General features: G+C 32.2%; 1 protein-coding gene and 1 long non-coding RNA gene across 2 annotated transcripts; one reads left to right on the forward strand and one right to left on the reverse strand.

The window, feature by feature from the left end:
- Nucleotides 1–3,128: 3,128 nt before the first annotated feature.
- LOC145954068 (uncharacterized) lies at nucleotides 3,129–3,482 on the forward strand. Its single transcript, XM_083067746.1, has one exon. It carries the CDS (start codon nucleotides 3,129–3,131, stop codon nucleotides 3,480–3,482), a length of 354 nt encoding a protein of 117 aa, XP_082923872.1.
- Nucleotides 3,483–5,360: 1,878 nt separating this feature from the next.
- LOC145955223 (uncharacterized) lies at nucleotides 5,361–7,160 on the reverse strand. Its single transcript, XR_014431869.1, has 3 exons — nucleotides 5,825–7,160; nucleotides 5,636–5,731; nucleotides 5,361–5,548 (listed from the first exon to the last, which is right to left on the reverse strand). It is a non-coding gene; the product is annotated as an uncharacterized LOC145955223 (long non-coding RNA).
- Nucleotides 7,161–12,547: the final 5,387 nt, after the last annotated feature.

Here is a 12,547-nt window from a genome sequence, read left to right on the forward strand (position 1 = left end):
ATATAATTTATGTGATTAAAGGTATTATTTATATAAATTGTAAATGTAGTTTATATATTAAATATAATATTATTTGTATATAACATATAATAAATATTTAATATAATGCACATGTTAAAATATTAGATATAAAAAGTAGGAAAAAACTTAAGAATTTTGTTTAATTTTTTTTAAATTGTTTAGTATGAAAATCTATGCGTTAAAGGTTCTTTCATTATGAAATGAAAGAAATAAAATTTTGAAAATAATTATATATAAAAAATAATAGGTTATAACTTCTCCTAAAAGGTACTTTGTTAAAATTTGTTAAGAACAAAAAAATCTTCTTTTCTTTTATTCGCAATAATAATGATGAGAAACATGTTAAAATAATATTAAAAAAATAGGAAAATATCACACAAATTTATTTAAGGTGATTTAGTTCTTCATGCTTATGTTCACAAGAATGTTCATTGTTTATCTCAAAATGTATTACATATATCCTGAAAATCTTTCTTTCAAGTTTTGTGAATTAAACTTGAAAACCCCTTCCTCACAAGTTTTATGGGTGAAACCCTCATTCACAAGTTTTATGGATGAAACCCTTTTCTCATAAATTTTCTAACAAAATTTGAAAACTCTCATTCACAAGTTTTCTGACGAAACTTGAAAACTCTCTTTCATATGACATCCTCTCTCATTTAAGGCAGTAACCCCCTTTACAAGTCAGATGATTCTTCTCATATTAAAAGTTTATATTTATTGACCTTATATCATAATCTTAAAAGAGAAAACAAATCTCTAAAGTAAATATAATATATTTCAATTCTAAATAATATCCTAAAAGAATCATTATCTTTTAAAATTTAAATAATATCCCAGATATTTAAATTTAAAAATTTAAATTGTTTTCCCAACAATTCCTCGCACAATTAAGATTTTCAAATTTGACCTTGTTGTCGTAGATGTTTGGCACAATCATTTTTAATTATACTTTTACTTTACAGTATTTCTTGGGTATTGAAATGGTTGTATGTCAATCTTCAATACTCAAGTGATAGGTTACCAAGTTCCATGAACTATGAGCTTTGATACCACTATTGAAAACAAAAAAAAAATCTTCTTTTCTCTTACGCATAATTATAATGATGAAAAATATATTAAAATAACACCATAAAAGAAATAGGAAAAGATCACACAAATTTATTTAACATGGTTCAGCCCATCATGCCTACGTCCACAAGGATTTTCGTTATTTATCTCAAAATGTATTATATATATCCTGAAAATCTTCCCTTCAAGTTTTGTGGGTTAAATTTAAATCTTTTTTTCACAAGTTTTATAAGTGAAACTTGGAAATCCTTTCCTTTGAAAATCCTCATTAGTTTTCTAGCAAAACTTGAAAATCCTCATTCACAAGTTTTCTAGCAAAACTTGGAAACCCTCCTTCATATGACATTCTCTCTCATTTAAGGTGGTGACCCCCTTCTAAAGATCTAATGATTCTTCTCTTATCAAGAGTCTCTATTTATTGACCTTATATCATAATCTTAAAAAAAGAGGAAATAAATTTATAAAAGTCAAATTTAATATAAACATGTTTTTAATATCTAATATAAACTTTTTGATGATACTTTATTTAAAAACATATTTTATAATAAAAAATTCTAAATAGAACATAAACCTTACAATTAATCTTTACTATTTTGATTTTTTAATCAATGTACGTATATAATAAATAGAAAACACAAAATGTAAATATGCATGTTACAAATGTTATTTTATCATAAATTTTTTTTTTAATATATTACATTATATATGTGAGTATTAATATATATATATATATATATATATATATTAATTAATTAATTTTTAAAAAAAATAGTTCGTTATCAAGGAATATTTTTCGTTAAATATAAGAACTAATCTCCTTCAAAAGTTTGAAAAATATCAAATAAATAGATGTCTCCTCTAAACTTCAATTTTATACATATAATAATTTAAACATATATAATATTATTTTATTATAATAAAATTTTTAACTTTTAAAATATACTATTATTTTTTGGATAAAAAAAATATACATATTATATAAAATTGTAAAATGATAGTGAGACGAGTACCCCACTATATTATACTGAGATCCGACCAGCCAATATATAGTCTATCATATCAAGTAATATTCAATATCAAATACTAACAAAATAGAATGAGAGAGAGGTGGATATATAGTATAATAGTATGAGCACACTAATGAAGAAGAGTTCAAAGAGATTATGCTATGAACACACGAATGAAGAAGAGTTCAAAGAGAGATTGCTTGAACGTAGCATCTAATACTGGAGGCTACAACTAGTTTACGTGACTAATTCAGTTGACTAGTTTTGTTTTATTGAGTGACCAACACCAGGACTGTGACCAGGATCTGTAGGTATGAAAACATCATGAGTCTTAACTATACCACCTTCTCTTTCAAGTCTTTTACTTGTGCATATTTTCGGTGACCAACCCCGGGGCTGCACTTGCTTAAGAAACAAGGACGGGTTTCAATTTTCACGACATAAAGTCACCACTAAGATTACTTTACTTTCATAAGTGTTGATCCAAATGAACATACCTTCTTATCTCAACAACAACTAATTAATTATCTTGTATTCTGTTATGATTAGATAATATTCTGTTTCAATTACTGCATTCTGATATTTTCGTATTCTGTTATAACTACTGCATTCTGGTATTCTCTTTGTTGTATATAAATTGGTACCCATCCATTAATAAAGTATGTTGTTGATTGGTCATTTGCTATTTATACTTTTCTTTTCCTTCGATGGATCTGTTTATTTTTGTTATGGTATCAGAGCTCTTCGTATGAAGAGTTCTACTGCGCACTCAATCTTCCTTCTCCATCTTTCAATTATTACTTTCATTCTTTCTTATCAACAATGAGTGGGGTGAGTGAACAAACACCTAGCAATGACAGTTTCTTATACCTCCATCCGAGCAAGAATCCAGCAATTGCTCTCGTCTCCCCAGTTTTAGATTCAAATAACTATCATTCATGGAGCAGATCCATGATAACTGCCTTGAGTGCTAAGAATAAGGTAGAATTTGTGGATGGAAGTGCCCCTGAACCACCCAAGACAGATTGAATGCATGGTGCATGGCGTCGCTGCAATAATATGGTCGTTTCTTGGATTGTTCATTCAGTGTCCATTTCAATTCGACAAAGTGTCTTATGGATGGATAATGCAGAAGAAATTTGGCGTGATTTGAAATCCCGATATTCGCAAGGAGACCTCCTTCGGATCTCAGATCTTCAGCAAGAAGCATCATCAATGAAGCAAGGTGATCTCTCTGTCACTGAATTCTTTACAAAATTACGCATTATATGGGATGAAATAGAAAATTTCAGGCCCGACCCTATCTGTTCCTGCACTGTGAAGTGTTCTTGTTTTGTTCTCATCACCATTGCACAACGCAAACTCGAAGATCGAGCCATGTAGTTCCTACGTGGCTTAAACAAGCAATATAGCAATGTTCGATCACGCGTCTTGCTTATGGACCCCATACCTGCAATCTCGAAAATATTTTCTTATGTTGCACAACAAGAACGACAACTATTAGGTAACAGTTTCATGACAAATATTAATGTTGAATCTAAAGAAAGTTTGATTAATGCTATAAATTCCACCTCCTAAATTTGTAACTTTTGTGGACGATCTGGACACACATAGAGTGTTTGCTATAGAAAACACGGGTTTCCTCCCAATTATGATGGGAAGAACAAAGGGAACAATACCAAAAATGGAAAAACATGTACTCATTGCGGAAGAAATGGCCACACTATTGATATGTGTTATAAGAAACATGGATTTCCCCCTGGACACAAATTCTTTAATACAAAGAACACCACGAACAACATAGTGATAGTTGATAGCAAAGTCATTGATGACCAAACGCAGCACCATGAGTCTCAAGAGGTTCGTTTCACACCCCAGCAGTATAAAGCATTGCTCGCTTTAATCCAACAATCATCTCCTGGAAATTCAGCATCTATCCCATCTCATGTCAACCAAATTGCCTCTGTTTCTTCATTTTCCACTCATCATACACCATCCTCAAGTATATCTTTGTCCTTTATCAACTGCACACCCACACACTACTACAAAAGCACTGTTCTACATCGGTTCTAGAAGGTAATCTACATCGGTTATAAAACTGATGTAGAATAGAGCGACTTAGTAATACAAAGACTTCTACATCGGTTTTGAAACCGATGTAGATTTGCGTTAAATCTACATCGGTTGTGAGAAAAACCGATGTAGATTTGCGTTCAAATCTACATCGGTTGTCAGAAAAATCGATGTAGATTTGCGTTCAAATCTACATCGATTGTAAACAAAACCGATGTAGATTTGAACGCAAATCTACATCGATTATACCAAAAATCGATGTAGATGTTTACTCAAATCTACATCGGTTCTACCTTAAATCGATGTAGATTGCATTTAAAAAAAAAATTCAATTATTTTTTTAGATTCTTTCTGGGTTACCTGTATAAACATATTTCATTCATAGTATAATTTCAAAATCTAATTGTTGAGTTCCAGTTTCCTCAATTAGAGGTTATCAGATACAATAACTACTCTAATAAAGCTATAACTTTGAATTCCATTTTATTCCCAAACAACGACAAAATAGAAACATTACTCCATTCCATCACAAAATATCAAAACACTAGTATTGTAATGTTATTCCATACCATCCCATCTTTTCCATTCCACCCATCAATAGATATCCAAACATAGCCTAAGGATTTAAAAAAAAAATGACATTACATGACATGGTTTTTTCCATTCTTGAAAACTTGATTTAGTGTTGCACCTTCATGAGTCAAATTTGTTCTTTCTATAAGCTACATCTATCATGTTTTTGGGTTAAAGAAACAAGGAAACACCAAACTAACTACCATATGTATATTAGTTAAAAATTAAAAATACATAATGTGCTGCAGTGCATTGCCTAAAACAGATAATACAAAAGTATATATTTTTAAGCTAATAATGTCAAATTACCATAGGCAATTAGTCATTTGATGCACCAAAGAAATTGACCTAGTATCAATTTTCATCCATGTGACTTCTATTCAGTTTTAAGTTTCATCCCCATATTTTTCATTCAGACAGGCTTCAATCATTACTAGCAAATATTTTTTTGATTTCCACGTTAATAGCCAGTGATATGACTAGTGAAAACTTATTAGTGACTTTTCCCATAAACAATTTTCAATACCCTATAAATAACTAACAACCCACATCAGCAATTAAAACATAAAGACAACAAGGAAGAGGAAATATAAAAACCGGTCAATCCTAATTAACTAAAAAATAAAGGCAGAAAATAAACTAAAAAATAAAGGCATAAAATTGTTTTGGAGATATATTGTAAACAATCCTAATTAAACTAAAAATCATGCTCTATTTCTAAATTTTTCTAAAAAGAAGGTTGCCCATTGACTCCGAATGTCTTCCAATTTGGTTTCCGGCAATGGTGCAACATCATCAAAAAGCTGTAACATACAGTATAATATATTAGTTACATAAAAATCATGTAAATAAATTAATTAATGATAGTAAAAGTAAAAGAATTACATTACCTCAATCCAAACATTTGTTACTTCCCCTTCAATTATGTCTAACATCCAATTCATCACATAATATCCACATTCGTAACCTCCTTGTTGTTGATTACTCTAAAATGACAATTAGATTGAGTTGTATAAGTAATTTTTAATTTAAGCTAATAAAAAAACATTTTAGGCATATTGAGGTTACAAATCAATTACCATGGGATAAATCCAATCTAGGTTCTTTGGTTGTGCTGTAGATGTACCCCCCATGACATTATAGACAACCATAACACTAAGAAAATAAATGAATGTAAGTTACATGGTTAAAATTTATAACAGAGAGCATAAAATAAATACCTGTTACAAACTAAATTTTACCTTTTAATTAAATTTTTGATTTGAACATTTGGCTTACGATGCAAAGAACAAAACCAAACAACAACATTGTTTGCTGGACAGAGAACCAATAACTGCCAATGATTTCTACATTTAGGCACAATTAGTTATACAATAGATACATAAATACACAAATTAAATGGAGTTCACAAAGATGCACTTACTGATCAACATAAGGAGCAAAGTAAATTTGCTTTGGTGAATTTCGTAACCTTTCAATGATATAATTTTGAGAATCCGGTTTTTTATTCCTAGATTTTTGAATTGATTGGGGCTCAAGAAATCCATACAAGTCACCATGATTGAGTTCTTCAATTTTATGATTCAAATATCTAAAATACATACAAAAGAAAAGATTAATAGTGAAGGAAATCATAATTAAATAGATAATGGCACTAACAATTGTGTACTTACAACATCCATAATTGTATAATTGAGATGTTAAGCATTACTTCACGTTGTAATAATTCATATATATCTTGAAATGAAATATACAACGTAAAATCATCATCGCTGATCTCAAATAGACTTGCAGGACATATCACCTGAAATTGGGAACTTGGGTAAGTAGCAAACTTAAAATATAAATATGTTAAATAGTCTTTATATTAGTTAGTCAAGTCACCTGAAATGGTTGTCCATAAAGTAAGGACTTTGATGCCTCACGTAACCCAGTGATAGGATCACCATTGGGTTCTGACCTATCAATAGATGGAACTCTTTTATTTGCTCGATGAATATCCTATAGAATAAATCAAACATCAAACATTAATATGAATAAACAATATGTATTTGTAATTAAAGTTAGTAATAATGAAAAAATAGGAAAAAATATATACCGTGGTTGAAATAGGTCTGACAAGATGTCTCGGCCATGCAATGAAAGTTTGTAAGGCCTGCCCAACCAGCTGAACCTCTGAAGTAGGTATGGGAACTCAAGCATTAGAATCTCGAACTTCCTCAATGACCACCTTGACCAAATCATTTGTCAAAGGCACGTTGTGTATAGTTGAACTCCCCTCACAAACTCTACCAATGGCCACTACAAGCGGAGGAATCCCCTCAATGCATAACTCACACTTATTGGAGATATCAGCATGAACCTCATCTCCAAAGGGATTACCAGCAACAGTAGCACTTGAAGGAGTTGGACAACTGCCTTTAGTGCTAACACGGGCCACGATAGCATGATCTACCTGAACTGGAGGAACATCCTGTGACTGTGCAGTACTCATATTCAGGTACTTTTCCATTAAAGTTTGTGTGACCCGTACATATATTTGTTGTGTGAGGGCTTCAAGATCCTGTGGGCTCAATCTAGATAAGGATGACCCCTGTGATAATCGTCCAAAGTAATCACCAATAGTAACACCAACCCCAGCTGTACGAACACGACCAGGATGCTCTGGTCGTCCAAGGGCAGTATTTAATATATCCTGACGGCCTTCAGGAATAAATGAACCTTGTGATTCTTGCTCCTCCAACACATTCTACAATAAACAAATTTTGTTTATAATATATCCGTAAATAAAAAAAATCTACAAAAAATCTTCAAATACATAAAGAAATTAATTTTATAAGAAAATACTTACAATTTTTTGTGCAATTTGATTAGCAGACTCAGAAGTCATCTCTCTAGAGCTTTTTGTGTGAGCCATGTTCCACAACCTATGGCGTGGAGGAGGAGGTGGAGGATCAATCACTGCATCCTCACTAGCACCAGATTGTATTGCTACCTCCTTAAGTCGTTTAAGTTCTTTTTTCATATAATTTCTCACAAGTAGCTCATAACCCCCACGAGATAATAGGTGGGGTGCATTATTGAGTTTCTGGATATCCTGCGCTTTTTTTCTTACAAGCTGCAATAATTTAATAAAACAATAATTAAAAGTGAAATAAAAATACAAATTTAATATACATTTTACAAAAAAAATAAACACAATTTACCTTCCAAGAAGGGTCATTACGAATTTCTTTGAATTTCTCCCATTCTTCAGGGTCAATATTATACTCATCACACGGGCTTTTACCCTTGTGTTTCCCATGTACCCATTCCCTGGTAAGATAAGACTTGTGTTGCCTAAATTTTGTAGTAACAGTTGAAAGCATTTTAGATTAAGCAATGATGAAACCAACTTTACATAACTCTTCACAATATAAAAATTTAATTTCAGCACAGGGCATATTAGACATATTCAACTTCAAGCCCAAAGAGCTCTCACATATTAAAGCACATTATGTATAAAACCATTCCTAAGCTTTTATATAATAGCTTAAACTATTGGCAGCCATGATCCTTGAGAGGAACTATGAGATTAGAAGTAAATTTCTCCAACTGTTCCATCGTTATCTTTACTTGTGAACTTTCAATTGAAGTCTTAAGGTTGTTTCTTCCAACTTCAGCAACAACTGAAAAAACCAGAATCAATAAAACATAAGATGCCAACAATGTATAAGGTGAGGACACTTGATCTACAATAACCAAACAAAGATCAAAACCTAATCTACAACAACATACAATTCTTAAAATTCCATTAAGAAATATTTACTCCATGCATATTGCCATTTTTCACAATATAACAAAAAAACTTATGGATACAAGCACAAGCAATCAACAACAACCCATCAGGTGAGGTGGACACATGATTTACACAATTCCATTAGACTCGCTTGAAATCAAAATTCTAACTTAGAATGTTTTCTCATAACCCATGACAAACCCAGGTAAAGGATGGTTGTTGTAAAACTTGTCAAAAGCTCACACATGGTTCACAGCAAGACAATCAATTGAGCAAGCAAAAAATTACATCAATGGAATTGCATTACACCTATTTCTCAGCAAACAAACAAGCTTAAGCAACACGCAAAGATACAAAGACCTCTAAAGTAATTGACCTATAAGGATTTAAGGCAAAACCCATAAGCATTTCAATCTATCCTCTGATTTGGTATCTAGCATCTACCTATATGCTCAAATAAATCATATGTAAGTTATTATAAGAAAAAAAAACACAGAAAGAGGGACCATACCATATCAATGATAAAGTATAATTTTTAATACAATTTCAATATGATTGAAACCTATTTCATTTCTTGTTTTTACTTCCATTCTTTTATACCATACAAATCTAAATTTGTAACGCGTGACATATTTTATATCATACAAGGAAAAGGAATTCATTATATTTTTAAGTGACAAGGTAGAGCAACATATACCCCCTTCTCAATTTCCTATGCAACTAAACCTTGTATTTAATGTCCAAGGGATCTCAAGTGAGATGACCAAACATTTTTTTGATAATTCTCAATTTCTACTTTATTTTTTATCCAGATTCTCTATGCTACCCAAATCTAACTTCTTCTGTAGACTAACAATAGCCAACACTTAAACCCTTGTCAATCCTTTTCTTCCTTCAACTTTCCTCGGAAGTTGGAACAAACCAAAATCTTTAGGTACACTCGCAGCACCAAAAGAACCATCAATTGACCATTTAAGCAACATGCTAATCCCAACAAAGCCTTTGATATACTTGTGCTCTCCCTTTGATTCAATATAAAACCCGAATCCTATCCATTAAAATCCATAACTTTCAGCTGTCCCACATCATAACCCATTCAACAAACAAACTTGTTAAACTCCAAGCTATCCAAAATTGAAATTTTCATCTACAAGACCTCTAGAAATATGAATACTGATTAGTAATTTAGTATTAAATTCAGTTAGTGTTATGATGAGTTGCAGAACTATTGAACACAACTTTTTGGAATAAGAAAATATTAGCAACGAGCAAGGGATGTAAAATCACAAGAACAAACAATATTAAATTATAGAAATCAAAAGGAAAGAATATTTCTCCCTCTCCTATACCATTCACATATGATAACACATATCTTGACCTTCCCTCTCCAGTTTCACATAGCTCCTTACCAATATCACCCTTTACTACCACTACTACTAGTTCTCCCCCTACCTTACGCCGTTCAACAAGAGTCAAACATCCCCCTACCTACCTCCAAGACTACCATAGTGCTCTCACTTCAACCAATGTTGCCACCTCGCCAAGTGTTCGGTATCTTCTCAACTCTGTCTTGTCTTATTCTCGTCTCTCTTCACCTTATCACCATTTCATCATGTCTATCTCTGCCACTACTGAACCCACTTCTTATGTTGAGGCTTCACATCATGATTGTTGGATTAAAGCAATGCAAGCCGAATTACATGCACTTCAAATGAATCATACTTGGACTCTCACTACCTTACCACCTCATAAAACTGCAATCGGGTGTCGCTGGGTGTATAAAATCAAATACAATGCTGATGGTTCCGTTGAGCGACATAAAGCACGTCTAGTCACGAAAGGTTATACACAAATGGAGGGATTGGACTTTCTTGATACATTTTCACCCGTGGCCAAACTCACCACTGTTCGATTATTGCTAGCTCTAACAGCTCTCAATAATTGGCATCTAAAACAACTAGACGTAAATAATGCTTTTCTTCACGGTGAGCTTCATGAGGAGGTGTATATGAAGCTTCCTCTGAGTCTCTCCATTGAGAATCCCAATCAAGTTTGTCGTCTTCAACGATCTTTGTATGGGCTCAAACAAGCTAGCAGACAATGGTTCACTCGCCTGTCCTCTTTTCTTCTTTCTCATGACTATAAACAGTCTTCCGCTAATCATTCTCTCTTCCTACGTTTTAGTGGTAACACAACTACAGCTCTTCTTGTCTATGTTGATGATATTTTTTTAACAGGGAACAATCTTGATAAGATACGCCACATCACGAATCTCCTTGATCAAACTTTCAAAATAAAAGACCTTGGCAATTTAAAGTTCTTTCTTGGAATTGAAGTTGCTCAGTCCCGTAGCGACATTCACCTCTGTCAATGGAAATACACATTAGATATGCTCTCTAACTTCCGTATGCTTGGTTCTCGTCCCACTTCAACTCCTATGGATTATTCTACTCTTCTACATGCCACCTCGGGTACCCCCTTATCTGCTTCATCTTCATCTTCCTATTGACGCTTAGTTGGACGTCTCATCTACCTAACAAATATGCAACCAGATATATCCCATGCTGTTCAACAATTAAGCCAGTACATGGCCAATCCTACTACTGCTTACTCTCAAGCTGCATTTCGCGTTCTCCGTTACCTCAAGGGCACCCTAGGTTCTGGTGTTTTTCTTTCTGCCACTGGCAATCTTCAACTCAAAGCATTCATTGATTCTGACTGGGCCGGATGTAGTGATTCTCGACGCTCAATCACGGGTTTTTCCATCTACCTTGGCGACTCTCTTATTTCTTGGCGCTCGAAGAAACAATCTACCGTCTCTCGCAGCTCCTCTGAAGCTGAGTATCGAGCTCTAGCTTCAACAACGTGTGAACTCTAGTGGCTCACTTATATTCTTCAAGACATTCATGTGCCTTTTGTCCAGCCGACTATTCTTTATTGTGATAACCAATCAGCGATACAGATAGCTTCTAATCAAGTTTTTCACGAAAGAACTAAGCATAGTGAAATAGATTATCATATTGTCTGTGAGAAAGTTAACAATGGCCTCCTAAAGATCCTGTCCATTTCCTCTTCCATGCAGCTCGCAGATATTTTTACTAAAGCTTTATCTCCATCCATCTTTCAAGGCTTTTGTTCCAAGCTAGGAATGATGAATATACATTCCCAGCTTGAAGGGGGCTCACAACAGTAACTAATTAATTATCTTGTATTCTGTTCTGATTAGATAATATTCTGTTTCAATTACTGCATTCCGATATTTTCTTATTCTGTTATAACTACTGCATTCTGGTATTCTCTTTGCTGTATATAAATTGGTACCTATCCATTAATAAAGTATGTTGTTGATTAATAAAGTATGTTGTTGATTGGTCATTTGCTATTCATACTTTTCTTCTCCTTCGATGGGTCTGTTTACTTTTGTTATCTTATTATAAAAAAAAATAAAAAGAAAAAAGAAAGACTTGATCGTCCAATCCCGTGGAGAACATTTGAATTGGGCCATCTTAATTAGTTTGGTTTTTTAAGTTAATTTTGCCGTAACTTAATGACACTTTTAATTCTATTTATAAGTAATAAATGAGTAGTTACTCAAATTAATTAATTAGTTACAAAATGACAAACATAACTCTCGCATTCGAATAATTAGTATTTTCATACCACATTATTTAAACTGAATAGGACTTTATTTGACAATAAAACAAGTTAAAAAAGGCATCAATATGTTTTTTTCAGTTATAAAAATAAAATTTTAATTTCTTAAATTTTAATTGAGCGTTTTGTGCAATTTTGATACCTATATTTTTAATCGAACAATTTTAATCTTTTAAATACATTATAATTATATAAAAAAATTTATCTATTTAAGTCTTATATATTAGTAATACTAATAATAAACTTATTTAAATAGGTAAAAAATTATATGACTAAACTTAAACAATTGTATTGTGATATTTGAGAAACTAAAATTATTTAATTAAAATTTGAAAAAATTATAATATTTAAAAGATTAAAATTATTAAAT

This window comes from Cajanus cajan, chromosome 2 (genome assembly GCF_000230855.2).
Source record: "Cajanus cajan strain Asha chromosome 2, NIPB_CcT2T_4, whole genome shotgun sequence".
Taxonomy (NCBI): domain Eukaryota; kingdom Viridiplantae; phylum Streptophyta; class Magnoliopsida; order Fabales; family Fabaceae; genus Cajanus; species Cajanus cajan.